This window comes from Sporobolomyces salmoneus (assembly GCF_050403485.1).
Source record: "Sporobolomyces salmoneus JCM6883 DNA, S_salmoneus_JCM6883_v1_ctg124, whole genome shotgun sequence".
Taxonomy (NCBI): domain Eukaryota; kingdom Fungi; phylum Basidiomycota; class Microbotryomycetes; order Sporidiobolales; family Sporidiobolaceae; genus Sporobolomyces; species Sporobolomyces salmoneus.
In genome coordinates this window covers 1-12,840 of record NW_027481039.1, presented here as the reverse complement: position 1 = coordinate 12,840, position 12,840 = coordinate 1, and the positions used below count along the sequence as shown (strand labels likewise).

Here is a 12,840-nt window from a genome sequence, read left to right as displayed (position 1 = left end):
CATCCGATCAAGGTGACGGGCAGACTCAAGCTTCTCTCGGACTGGTCGTAAACGAGAATCGTGCGGACCGCATCATCCTTCGAGAACTCTCTTCCTCATTCTTGGTCATCAGCCCATACACAACGACCAACTTAAGCCGCAAGTGCGAAGCGAGGATTTGAGCCGATTCAATTTCGAGCTTGAACAAGACGAACCGAAACGCCGTCTCGCTCGGGAGAGTAATGTCGATAAATTGCTACAGACTCAAGAAGATCAGCTACTTTTGAACGCGTAAGGGAGAGATGGGGCTCACCTCGAATCCTTCTTCCCTCAATTCGGCTTTCGCTCTCCCACTCCTCACCGCATCATTCAATTCTTCCAGTACTCGCTCGACTAGCTCTTCGCCTTCATCTCCGACTCCCGCCATGATCCCCAACGATTCAGCTTGAGTTTCGGGGGAGGAAGATGCGACGGCATCATCGATTCTTCGATTCAATTGACGACCTTTAAGCGACTCGTAGTAGACTCCTCGCAGGTCGGTAGCTAATAGACTCAGCTGTCGAGGTTCACGGAGGTATAGAAGCTTGATTAGGAGGTTTGTCGACGATGTTGAGGAACAAACCCATTCGATCGGGAGAAACGCTTGGAATAGCTCCTAAGCGAGTCGGCTCGAAGGTGAGTGGCTTGTCTAGGTTGAACGAGGGTGTAGAACTCACCTCTGACCAGGTTTCCATGCGAACAGAGGAGAAAGAAGAGTAAACACCCCCTGTCTCCTTCGAGTTCCTCTCTCTTCCTCTCTCTGAACGAGCTCGAGCGTTCCCTCGTCTCCCTCTTTCGCGACTCTGGTCATCCATGTCGTATCGACTCGGTATAAGATGGGATCCGCTCTGATCGCTCGTAGCTCCGGAGTTGCCGTGGATCTTGCGAACAGATCTTTGCGTTTTTGCAAAGAGTTCAGGCTCCTTTTTGCTCTCTCTTCCCTTTCCTTCACTTTCTCCTTTCATTCTCGACAATGGGTGTATCTCCGATCGTTTTGACGACCCAGCAACAAGGAGGGATCTCCGACTTGCTCAACAGCCTCCATCTCGGAGGAGGAAACTCGCTTGTGAACAACGACAGTGACCCTTCGGTCTCGATCACGAGGATTCGACGTACCCGAAAGATCTCAATTCAAGCCTTCAGCCCTGATGGATCGTCGGCCCCTTGCCCAGTTCATATCCGCGTGAGTCTTGTCGTTTCCTTCTTCTCCTCGAGCGCACTGACCCCGTTTTGCTCTAGTTCCTCGGTTCGTCTGGAGGACCTTGCTCTTGCAACATCGCCGACATCTTGCGCGGTGTAACTGGACACACTGCCAACAGCGACTACTTGTCACAAGTCAATGTTCCCTCTCGACCCCTTGCGTCTCCAAAGCCTTTACTCGTCATTTCGCTCGATGGGGTCATCGACGCTCGTCTCCCTAGACACCTAATTGGAGGCTACACCGACACGATGAAGCGTCCTTACCTTGATACTCTAATGGTTCGTCAGTCCTTCGTTCGATCACTGCTTCTTTCGTCAATTGACTCCCGTTCCGTCTCGTTTCTAGAAATACCTCCTTCAACGAAAGACTCCTTGGTGCTTCGTCTTCTTCACCTCGATGTCTCGTGAAGATGGTTTGAAGACGCTGAAGGAACTCAATTTGCCGACGGGAGGTCCTGAAGAGGATGAACGTGACGGAGTCCTCGGTCTGTTCGCCGCTGACGATATGCGGTGAGCTTTCCGATGCTATCGTCCAAGCTATCAGAGGAGAACTGACCCACGAAAGTCGAGCAGTAACTGGAAAGACTCGCCGAAGCCGATCAAAGATCTCGATTCCCTGTGGGATGCGCTGTATGAAGAGGAGTGTATTCGGTGGGGAGTTCATAACACGGTCGTCCTTTCTCAGTGCGTTCATGTCGTCCTCAGTACGCTTTGGCATCTTTCTGATAACTGCTTCGACGCACCGATTAGCGATCCTCAAGAAATGGCGAAACAACCATACAACTTCATTCACGTCCCTCGTCTCGACTACAAGTGAGCCATGCCATCCTCTCCATCATGTTGTCACCGTCTCCTCCACTGACTCACCTGCAAATGTGCCCAGATCGGTCGTTCGTCCCGTCGACGATATGTTCCTTCTCCTCATGATCGGGATCCTAAAAGATCTCGAAACCGAAACCAATTTCGCCTATCACATCAAGCAACGATCTTACAACGACCTCGATACTTGGATCTCACAGGATGAGGAAGCGGTGAACGATAGGAACAAGATGTTGAGCGCTGCTGTACGAATCTGTGCCGGGGATAGGATCACAATTCGAGCGTTGACGGGGAATAAGAGGGATGCTGCGTAGAACAACTTGAAGGGAGGTGGACGGTCTACTAGGGACCTGGTTGTCAGCTCGCGTAAAAAGGGATTGGGATCTCGCTTCGCTGAATGTTTGTAATACTGCTATTTATTCTCTTCACCAGATGTCTCTGCTTCTCGAGAGAGCGCGAGTGAAGCCCACGGCACCTTTCACACGCTTGAGCGAGTCCGCCCCAAGAACGAAGTAAGCATCGCGGAGAGGCTCGCGCGGATTGTGATCCTCGCTCAACAGCGACTTCTCCCTGTTCTCGCAAACCCAGACACGTAGAGGTTCAATAGTTCATTTTGCAGACGACGACGGCTGTCCCGGTGGTTTTACTCCTGCAGCTTTCGCTGCGTCGATTCCTCCCGTCATTTCATACACTTCCCCACTCCTCTCCAACGCCGACCTCCTCACCAGTACTTCTGACCAGAACCTACTCACCCAAACAACACCAGAATCAGCTCTCTTCCATCACGCATGGCGAGAAACCAAGTCAAGAAGGTGAAGAAAGCGTTACCTCATGATTTCTTTCCATTCCTCAAACCCTCTCGGCATCCCTTCCCTCCCTCTTTTACTCTCCAACTTGACCTCTTTCACCACCTTATATCCTTTCTTCCAACTAGGTACTCCAAGCAACCTCTCTTCCCCTTGTCGATACACTAAACAAACTTTTGTATCCGGTTTCGAACTTTCCGGAATCGTTGGATGTGATAGAAGTCCTCCTGAGACAGCTACGATTGAACCGGCTGATCCAGAGGTCGAGACCGAGGGTTTACGGGAGAGATGGAGTGCTAGTTCACCGGCGAGAGAGGCACCTTGGGCGAATCCGAAGAAATGGATCGAAGGAAGAGGCCAAGCTGGGCCGGAGGGAGAGGTGAGATGGGAGATGACTTTGGTGAGGAGTTCGAGGGTTTTCGTTGGGTTCGGGTTCTGGATTACTACAAGGACAAAGTCCGTTAGATTAGCGAGAAGGTTTCTTTGGAAAGGGCGGAGGAGAAAGCTAGGGAGCCTACTTTCTCCCAAGGGATCGAATGATTCCCACCATTGAAACGCTGGTTCTTCTAACAGAGGGACCTGAGTTGGTGCTTGTAGAGAGAGGATAGCGGTTTGAGGCAAGTTGAGCGATTTCCCGAGTTGAGCGAAAGGTTTGAACGTATCCCCTACGAATCCAACGAGAATTAGCTCCCCACGACGTAACGTATGTAAAGGATAGGTACGGACCTAGTCCATGGAAGAAGATCAAGAGGTTCGAATCGACTCCATCGGGAGAAGGAGAATAACCGAATTCGAGCCGAGAATCGACTTGCTTGAGCTTCGGCGGCGGTCGGGTAGCAGGACCCGACTGTACAGGTTTCAGATCAAAGTGTGACATCGAGGACGAGCTGAATGGAAGTAGTTGATGAGGGAAGAGAGGGAGCTTGCTCTTACATCTCTTTTCCTTCACTGTTCCTCGTCACTTTCAAGATGGACCAGAAAGTTGCATTTAGGCATATCACTAAACGTGTAGCTATCGAGAAATCAATCGTACGTCCCTCGCTACCTCCGTTCTGACGCTAGACCTTGATCAGTTCTGAGACGCGTCTCAACTCGCTCGATTGCTCTACAGCTCACGTACAGGTTGTTGTCACGCGAATTGGGAATCACTGTCACTGAATCAAAGAGGTTTGTGGTCCAGCTCTCTCTTCGCGTAGTCGTGGTCTCAGTCGTTCTCCAATTCGAAACTGACGCGACTCGGCTCGTTCACTTGCTCTTACGGCTGCTCGTATAGACTACTCGCCTCGTTCCTTGAAGATCCAAGTGCGAAAGAACGCGGAGTATCGGCCGTCTATCTCATGAGCGGTTACTTGAAACCTCAATTATCCAAATCGACCACGAACGGCAAACATGGCGATGAAGACGTCGAAGGAGAGAATGGAATGGACGTAGATGGACCCACGGAGGAGCCCGAAAGAGACGAGATCAAAAGCCGAACGGTTAAACTCGTCGCACTCGAAGATTTCGAATGTAAATCCCTTTCTCCCTCTCTCTCTGCCCACTTCCGCGCTATCGTAACTAACCCGTCTTCATTCTTTCTTTCTCTAGCTGCTCTCTCCCTGTTCTCCCCCTCTCCTTCCTCCCACATCTATTCCCTCACTCCATGTCCTCTCCCCCAATCCTCCTTCGACCAACTAACGACGACCTATCTCCCCTTCTCTTCTTCCGACTCGAAACTCACTGCGAAATGGAAAGCTCCTCCGAACAAGGACGTTCCGGGAGGTGGATATGGCGGGATTTTGAATTGGAATGGGAAAGAATCGGACAAGAGGGAAGGGAAATTGGTTAGGAAACAGAGTACCGCTAGTACGAGTGCGAGTGGGAGCGGAGCGAAGAAGGAGGATGTGAGAGGGAAAGGGAAGGCCAAGGAGGAAGATGCTGAGAAACCCGAGGTTGGAGGATCGAAAAGTCTCTTCAACAACAAGAAAGAAGATTCGAAAGCGAAGAAAACGACTACTGCGACGACGAGTAAGAAGGAGAAGGACAACAAGAAAGATCCGAAGAAGAAAGCAGCACCTGCAGTGAGACCTATCGGACAACTGGGAGGTCTCTTCGCGAAGAAGTTCGCTGCGAAGAAACCCGATTCCGACGAGGAGGAAGCCGAAGAGGAAAGTAGCGAAGAGGAGGAAGTGAAACCGAAGAAAGGGAAAGGGAAAGCGTCGTTAGTTCCCGCGAAAAGGAAATCTACTTCTCCGGTCGTTACTCGAAAAGCAGCCGCTCCCGCTAAACCTCCAGCGAAGAAAGTTTCCCCCGCCAAGTCGAAACAGGCGGATATCGAGATCGATGATGATGATGACGATGATTGGACGATGATGGATGAAGCAGAAATGGCGGAAATGGAAAGGGCTGCGAATGAGAAAGTTCGAGCGGCAGCGGCGGCGAAGAAATCGACTTCGGCTTCGGCTCCAGCGGTTCAAGCGAAGAAATCGGTCGTGACGAAGAAGAAGGAGAATGAAACTGCCAAAGAGAGGGAACAGAGGGAATTGGAGGTACGTATCTTCCAGCCTTCACCTTGTCTTCAAGCGAAGAGCTCACGCTAAACGTATGACTGTTATGTACGCGAACAGGAAATGATGGCGGACGATGACGACGACGCTATGCAAGTTGATCAAGAATCCAAGAGCAACAGCTCGAAACAATCTTCTGCCGCTCGTGAGTTTACTCGATTCTCTTCGACCTGCGTGAACCTTGACTGATTCGGAGTATGCTCGTCGCCACAGCCTCTCGTTCCGCCTCTACATCTTCGACCTCGAAAGCCACAGCTTCGAACGCCAAAGCTCAAGGTAGTTTGAATTCGTTCTTCAAGAAATGAACAAATCAGAGTGCGAGGCTAGAGAGGAGGCGGTTCTGTAGATTCAGTCGTACTTTTTCGAACGCAAGGAAAGCTCTACTTGGTTTCTTTGAGCGATCGCGACCCTTTGAGAACGAGAGTCAGCGCGAAAGAGAGCGACTATAAACGTCAATGCAACATTCCTCAAAACCAAACAGATACCTATGTACATTCATGTCGCTACAATCACTTAGCCCAATCTTTCCCTCAAATTCGGCAGCAACAACCTCTGTCCCGGATTCTCCCAAATCTCTCTTCGAGGGAACCTGAACGTGTTCCCCGAGACTGAGATGATCAACGAATGAGGCAAGAGTCCCAGGGTCGGTTGAAGCTACAAAGACAACACCCGTAACGAGTTAGTCAGAAGAAAGCTTGGAATTGAGAAAGAGACAGATCAAAGACTCACTCTTGCAATCTCGTTATCCCTCAGATCTAATTCTTCCAAACTCCATTTCGTCTCACCGGTGTCTCGAATTTTCTCTCCTACTTGACAAAGTGCGGTAGTGTCGGAGATCTTGTTCCCGTTGAGATTGAGGATCCGAAGTGTGGGTCGTGCACCCGAAGCGTCGGGAAGGAGAAGTGAGTCGATTCCTTCGAGGGTGGTGAGACGATTATAGGAGAGGGATAGGGTACGGAGAGAGGGACACAAGTTGTGGAGGAGGGAAAGTAGGGGTTTGTCGGAGGTAGAAGTGAGATGGTTATTCGACAAGTCTAGAGTGGTCAGAACCGATAGCGGAGTTAGAGTGCTTCCGGCCTTCGAGTCGAGTAAAGAGGAGAGTCGATTATGAGTGATCGTGAGGGTTCGAAGAGAAGTAGACCAGTTCCAAGATTCGATTGAGGCGAGAGGGAGACAGGTCAAGACGTTACGTGAGAGATCGAGAGACGTTGGAACGGGCATGTAAGAGGGAGGTGAGCCTGTTGTCAGGGAAGGAAGGGTAGAGAGAGATCGGTTCGAGAGGTTGACGGTGCGAGTCGAGGTGCTGAGAGAGGACATTATGAGGGCGAAAGCTGGATCAGAGGGATCAGCAGTTGTGGATGATGATGATGAGGAGGGCTGTTTCTCGTCGATGAGGTCTGAGGGAGGGCCTGTAGTCGATTCTCGTGGAGAATATGGTGGAGGCGAAGTCGTCGAATCTTCTGAACCCTCTCTCGATGCCCCCAAAGTAGTCTCTGCCATCTTCCTCTCTAGTTCCTCTGCCTCCTTCGCCAGTCTCTGCTCCTCCTCAAGTTGAACCTGTTTCGCTCTCTCCTCCTTCATTCGACGTTTCTCCATCTCTTCCTGTCTCTTTCGCTCTGCCTGCTCCCGAGCCGCCTGTGCAGCAGCTTTCCTTCGTCCAGCAGGAGTCGATAGTCCCGCAGCTGCTTCGATTTCCCATTCTTCTAGAACGACTTGTTTTCGATTCGGTGTGCCGGGGAGTTGACTGTCTGTCGAGAGGGAAGGCGAGAGAGGCTGTGAGCGTGGCGGAGAGGATGAAGGAGAAGCTGAGGTAGAAGTCGAGCCTTGTAGAGGTACAGAAAGTTTCGATATTCGAGATCCTGAGCCTGCCGTTACACCGTTCGGTCCAGGGAATTTCGCTCTTCTCCTATCTTGCTCTGACTCCAGAGGACATTCCCTGACCCTGACTTCGAGCTCAGGTCCGACTTCCCCTTCCTTGACCAATCTGATTCCTATCCGTTTTCCACCTCTCAATCGTTGTTCTTCCGATTTGACCAGGTTCGTCAGTGTTTTCGCCAGTCCATCGTACTCGATCGGTCTTGACACGTAATCAGTCAGGAAGTGTTCGATGCTTCCGAGTTGATCGATCGGATTGAGGGAAAGGTAGAGAAGTCGTAAAGAAGGGAAGAGAGGTTCGGTAGAATCGACGGGGAACAAGTCAGGAGAGAAGAGGTCTTCAGTGAAACCGTTGTCGGAGAGATCGAATTCAGTGAGGTCTTTCAGTCGACCAACAAGGAGTGGTGGAAGCGATGCGTCGATGAGCTGCGAGCTGGAGAGATCGAGCGTTTTGAGCTGTGGTGGAAACTCGAATCCGTTCGATGTGAAGGTCGATTTCTCGAAAGCGTTGCCAGCGAGGTTGAGGGTTTGGAGTAAAGGGAAAGGGCAATTCGAGGAGGAAGTCGATAATTCGGGTTGCGACTTCTTGGACCGTGAATCGGTGAAGAAGTCTCGTATCCGTTCGGGGCTCTCGGGAGTAGCACTCGGACTAGTCTCTGGCGGTGAAAGTACTTCGGAAAGATCTGTGTCCCATGCCGATGTCCAGAGGTTCTCGAGTTTGTTGTGAGAAAGGTTGAGGTCGCGGAGAAATCGAAGGTTTACAATCTGGATCGGAAATTGATGGATCTCATTCGAGGCGAGATTGAGAGATGTGAGGTGTACAAGGTGGCCGAGAGAGAGAGGAATAGTTGTGAGGAGGTTTCCGTGGAGCTGAAATGCAGACAATTGTTGAGCGGCTGTCGTCTCCGATGTAGATACGAGCCCAAGGCACTCACGTCCAGAAATTCCAGATCCTCAAATCCTCCTACTTCTTCATCCACTGTCTCTAACTCGTTGTTCGCCAGGTTGAGCGACTTGAGATCGCACTGCTCGAACCACGCCGTCTCGTTCTCATCACGCGTAAAGGAGAAGCTTGTTGGAGTCTCCCGGTAGGTCGAACGGTGCCGTCTCGAAGGGTGATAAGGCGAAGAACGGGGAAGGAGCGCAGAGTAGACCGCCGGGGAAACTTTCGAAATGCCTTGCGAAGCGAAATTGAGGAGACCTGTGTGGCAACCGGTAGCTCGAGACTAGATCTTTGTGACCGTCTGAGAGAAGCCAGTGACACGCACCTGTCTTCTTCGCTGCCTCGATAAGCCTGGTTTCGTTCTTCTTAGCCCAACCGAGATCTCCTTCCTCAAACTGATCCGCTGACGGACTCTCCACGCGTGAAGCTGACGGCTCAGAGGCTAGATTCGAAGTACTGGCGCGTGGTGGAGTCGAGAATGGATCAGGCTCGGAGGATGCTGCAGAAGACGCCGAGTTGAGTGAAGGAGAATTCGAAGTTTGGCGATTCTTCCTCAGGGCTGCAAGCGCTGCTTTGACTGTGGATCAAGGGCTCGTTAGACATCTTTGACACGTCTGAACTAGCCGATCGACTCACTTTGAGGGCTCGCAGAGACTTGAGGTTTCTGTATTCGAGAAACTGCGTGAGGTCGAGACGGTGACGCGGAGTCGAGCGTGGAAGATGTAGAGGCATCTAACGAGGCTGATTGAACCCTCTGAGGGGTTCGAGGGGTCGGCATGTCTGGTTGGCGAGTGAAGAGATCAAGCGAGAGCGGGAAATTCCTTCGAGATATTGTTTCCTCTCCACTCCCATCTTCATTCGGCTATCGAGCCCTCCAGCACCTTGATCGACCTCTGACTCGAGCATCACGATCTTCTTGAACCGGTAGAAAGCAGATTTCCCTCATTCAACTTGCTCTCCGTTCTCTCGCCCTCAGATGAGCACATCTAACTCGCCTAGTGCAGCGGACTTTACTCGACTACCCTCCTCAACGGCTGCGAAACGAGGTAGAGGCAGTACAGGCGGATCAGTTAAAGGTTCGAGAGCCGGAGACGACGGAGAAGATGAGAATGGATCGGAAGCAGGTGCCTCGAAGCGGAAGAAGAGGATACCGCAGAGTTGTACGGAGTGCGTGAGGAGGAAGATAAAATGCGACCGGTGAGTTGAGGGTGGAAGCACTTATCGCGATGAGCGCTGACTTTGTTTCTGCTTTTCAACTCACGACCCTGTAGACAGCAACCTTGTTCAGCCTGCGTACGAAGAAAGAGAACACAGTTCTGCTCCTTTGAGGAGGAGGATACGGAAAGTCCCTGGGCCCTAGCGAGTGAAGTCCGAGCGATAAATCGACGACTCAATCACCTCGAAACTCTGTTTCAGCAACAGCAAAACGGTCTACCCATTCCTCCTTCTTCGTTCAGCGAAATGCTCTCAAAACCTTCGACATCCTCGTCAGGTGCCTATGCTCTACCTGACCTATCACGTTCGACCCGCTTCGACGATCAATCGACGAATCCTTCTCCGAACGACCTCAACCAAGCTCACGATGCACCGTCTCCGACACACTCCGATACCGAATCTGCTGTAGCCGAGATTGAGGACGTTGCTTTCTCAACTCGAGTTCCAGTTCTTCGCGCGCTCAACGCCGCGGCTCAAGGGAACAACGCAGGACCGAGATACACGTATCCGGGAAGGAATGACATGGAACTCACAGATGCGTTGACGAGTATATTGGCGGAACCTCTCACGTTTGATCAAGATGGAAGACCTAGTAAGTTGTTGAATCGCTTCTTCATGATTGAAAATGAGTCTGACTCTTCTTTCCAGGGAGTGCTGTTCGTCTCGGTCTCGATCTCGCAGTGTCGACAGCAGATCTTCCTAGCGTCAGGCACGATGCGCTCGCACAGATCTTGGCGGTTCTTCCCGGCGTCGAAATCAGCCAATTCCTGATCGCTAAGGTCGGTCGCTCCGGGTTGGCACGCTCTCCTAGCTGTTACTGACCATCCTCGTGTGATCTCATAGTACTTTGCCGAGATCGAGTGGGATTACAAAGTCCTCGATCCCGTCGCGTTTCCGCTTGAGCATCTTCGCTACAACGAAATGCTCGAACAAGGACGAGAAGATCTCATCGACCCTCTCTGGATCGCGGTCTTCTGCATGGTCAGTCGACGCTCGTGTTCGGACCTCCTCCTGACGCTCTCAGCTCATCGTTTCTCGTGTGCAGGTACTCGCTCTCTCGCTCGAAGGGTTCTGGTCCCGACCGAAGGGCATGAAAGATCTCTCGCTGTTTCGAGGTCTCGACGAAGCCGGATTGAAGGATCTACCGTCTGTGTGGCATGATGCGAGTCTGAGAGCTTTACAACTCGGAGAATATGGTGGAACGCCGCGGATTCGAAGCATTCAGTAAGTCCTCTCACATCGATCCTTCCGATTCCTAATCAACGGCTAATCAGCTTCGTGCAAAGATGCGTCATCCTCTTCGGTCAATACATCCAAATCTTCTCCTCAAGCGGACAAACGGGTCGCTTTATGGGCTGGTTTGCTTCCGCTGTCCGAGTAGCGCAACGACTCGGAATTCATCGACTCGGATCGAACCCTCAAACTATGCCTCCCGACGATCCGGCCCTTCCTCCAGGTTCGAATAGCTTGAAGCGCGAGATGGCAGCCCGTTTGTTCCACCACTTGGTCAACATAGATTCGTTCTTGAGCGACTCTCCTTCGAGATGCTACGTGAGTCGACTCTCAAATTCTCGATGGTAGTCGACTGAACTAATCAGCGATCACTCGTTATAGCTCCTACACCCTTCACAATGTGAGCACGAGTTCCTGTTCTAGCTATCGTCTGCGTTCTGACCTATTGCCCTGCTGCACTCGCGCAGACAATACTGCGAGACCGAAGAACGTCAACCTGTCGGAACTTTCCCGCACAGACAATCGTCCGATCGAAGAAGCTCAGTCGACCACTTATACCGTGAGGGCACTCCGCTCGAATCTATATGCCTCCACATTCTCACCCGGCTTTGATCGCTCTGCAGGATGCTTCGTATCAGATCGTTCAATGCCGAATCGCAGAGCAAGTACGAGCAGCTCTCGACAACCTCGTCCTCTCTGAGAAACCCTTTTCCTATCCGGCGGTGGTCGAACAGGATCGAGTGCGCTCAAATTACTTTGTCGACCTCTCTGGCTACTGACCTCAATGCTTCGTGCTCACTAGGCCCTGCAAGTTATCCTCGCTTTGAATGTTCCCGAACTGTTCGGATGGGATCGCCCGTCGTTTACGCCTACCACAAAAGCGATTTACGAAAGAGCCTGCTTACATGAAGAGGTCAGTTCAGTCACACATCGACCTGCGGGCCTAGCTGACTTCACTTGAACTCGCAGATCTCGGCTAGGATCGTTCGCCTAAACCGACCGTTCTTCTCGCGGGGTTATCAGCCTAACTCTCCCTACAGCTACTCGACTCAACAATGCATCGATTACTCGAAACGATTGATCTCGTCAAACTATGAACTACTCAACCTGAGTCCGAGTCTTTGGCTGAGTGAGTCCCGTACGAGTCCGTTTGAACTACTTTTTCCCGCCTGACATCGTTCTTCCTCCCTCATCAGCGTACACCGGCACTCTAGCAAGTTCTCTCGTGCTACTCATGGATCTTTTCCATGCGATCGATACGGATGAGTCTGAGGCGTCCATCCGAGAGGTAAGCTCCCTCGCGCTCGACAGGGGACATCGGCTGACACGACGACGTCTCGCAGAAACGTGACATCCTGGTCAAGGCACGTCGAATCTTTGACACGAAAGTTGCGACTCCAGCACTCGAGGTTGTCGTCGAAGAGGGTCGCAAGATACTCGCGTGAGTTCCAGAGTTTTACTTCCGGCGACCGACATCGTATTCACGCTTTTCGTGCTCCATAGCGCCCTCTTTGCTGCCGAAGAAGCTCGTCGCACAACTCGAGCTGCCTTTGACATGCTTCCAAACTCGAACGGACCGCCTCCTGTACCGGAGACTTTCGCTCAAGTGAGAACCATTTATCGTACCGCCTCGTCGTTCAAAGCTGACACTCCCTTCGCTAGGTCCTCAAACGAGTCTCTCGCGAACTCGCTGCCCAAGCGAATCAATCCCTTTCGCTCTCGAATCCGCTCTCGCAACACTCGTTCACGCCTTCGGAACGTCCTACTCTCGCACGCCCTTCGTCTTCCTTCACCTCGCCATCGTCCTCATTCGCACAATCCGCAGCGAGTGCTTTGACTTCGACGCTGCCATTCCCTTACACTCCACAAACCGCGAACGCTTCTCTCCCTCCGACTCAGTTGGACCCCTCGGCCGACTTTTGCAATTTCTTCGGTACCCTCACTTCGGAAGATTGGACGACGAATGGTTTCGGGAGTCCGACTGGAGATGCTACAAACTCTCTTCTCACTTGGTAGAAAATGACTGACAGCAATCTTAGAAATGATACGTTATGAGGGGGGGGGGGAGCGGACGCCGCCTTGGGCGGCGGATAAAAAATTAGAATTCGAGAAAAAATTAATATTATTATGGTGGTGGTTTAAAAACCTTAATTATATACTGTTACTTGGGATACTTATCAATGGG

At 51.6% G+C, this 12,840-nt stretch overlaps 6 protein-coding genes across 6 annotated transcripts; 3 read left to right on the top strand and 3 right to left on the bottom strand.

The window, feature by feature from the left end:
• Positions 1-25: 25 nt before the first annotated feature.
• JCM6883_007142 (uncharacterized protein) lies at positions 26-713 on the bottom strand (the record flags this gene model as incomplete). Its single annotated transcript, XM_076635635.1, has 3 exons — positions 26-235; positions 293-634; positions 696-713. 3 exons carry the CDS (start codon positions 711-713, stop codon positions 26-28), a joined length of 570 nt encoding a protein of 189 aa, XP_076484387.1.
• A 278-nt stretch (positions 714-991) lies between these two features.
• JCM6883_007141 (uncharacterized protein) lies at positions 992-2,351 on the top strand (the record flags this gene model as incomplete). Its single annotated transcript, XM_076635634.1, has 6 exons — positions 992-1,201; positions 1,258-1,497; positions 1,565-1,728; positions 1,792-1,902; positions 1,969-2,031; positions 2,102-2,351. The coding sequence occupies 6 exons, from the start codon at positions 992-994 to the stop codon at positions 2,349-2,351; spliced, it is 1,038 nt and encodes a 345-aa protein (XP_076484386.1).
• A 294-nt stretch (positions 2,352-2,645) lies between these two features.
• On the bottom strand, positions 2,646-3,720 carry JCM6883_007140 (alpha/beta hydrolase; the record flags this gene model as incomplete). The annotated part of the gene is made up of 4 exons (XM_076635633.1): positions 2,646-2,781; positions 2,866-3,286; positions 3,362-3,508; positions 3,570-3,720. The coding sequence occupies 4 exons, from the start codon at positions 3,718-3,720 to the stop codon at positions 2,646-2,648; spliced, it is 855 nt and encodes a 284-aa protein (XP_076484385.1).
• A 92-nt stretch (positions 3,721-3,812) lies between these two features.
• JCM6883_007139 (uncharacterized protein) lies at positions 3,813-5,694 on the top strand (the record flags this gene model as incomplete). Its single annotated transcript, XM_076635632.1, has 6 exons — positions 3,813-3,872; positions 3,955-4,010; positions 4,117-4,352; positions 4,431-5,371; positions 5,450-5,534; positions 5,603-5,694. 6 exons carry the CDS (start codon positions 3,813-3,815, stop codon positions 5,692-5,694), a joined length of 1,470 nt encoding a protein of 489 aa, XP_076484384.1.
• A 208-nt stretch (positions 5,695-5,902) lies between these two features.
• Positions 5,903-8,985, bottom strand: JCM6883_007138 (uncharacterized protein; the record flags this gene model as incomplete). The annotated part of the gene is made up of 5 exons (XM_076635631.1): positions 5,903-6,043; positions 6,119-8,134; positions 8,200-8,465; positions 8,533-8,784; positions 8,844-8,985. 5 exons carry the CDS (start codon positions 8,983-8,985, stop codon positions 5,903-5,905), a joined length of 2,817 nt encoding a protein of 938 aa, XP_076484383.1.
• Positions 8,986-9,183: 198 nt separating this feature from the next.
• On the top strand, positions 9,184-12,671 carry JCM6883_007137 (uncharacterized protein; the record flags this gene model as incomplete). Its single annotated transcript, XM_076635630.1, has 15 exons — positions 9,184-9,404; positions 9,479-10,014; positions 10,071-10,201; positions 10,266-10,403; positions 10,468-10,646; positions 10,709-10,973; positions 11,037-11,055; positions 11,123-11,214; positions 11,279-11,395; positions 11,458-11,568; positions 11,625-11,784; positions 11,852-11,943; positions 11,999-12,096; positions 12,159-12,261; positions 12,318-12,671. 15 exons carry the CDS (start codon positions 9,184-9,186, stop codon positions 12,669-12,671), a joined length of 2,616 nt encoding a protein of 871 aa, XP_076484382.1.
• Positions 12,672-12,840: the final 169 nt, after the last annotated feature.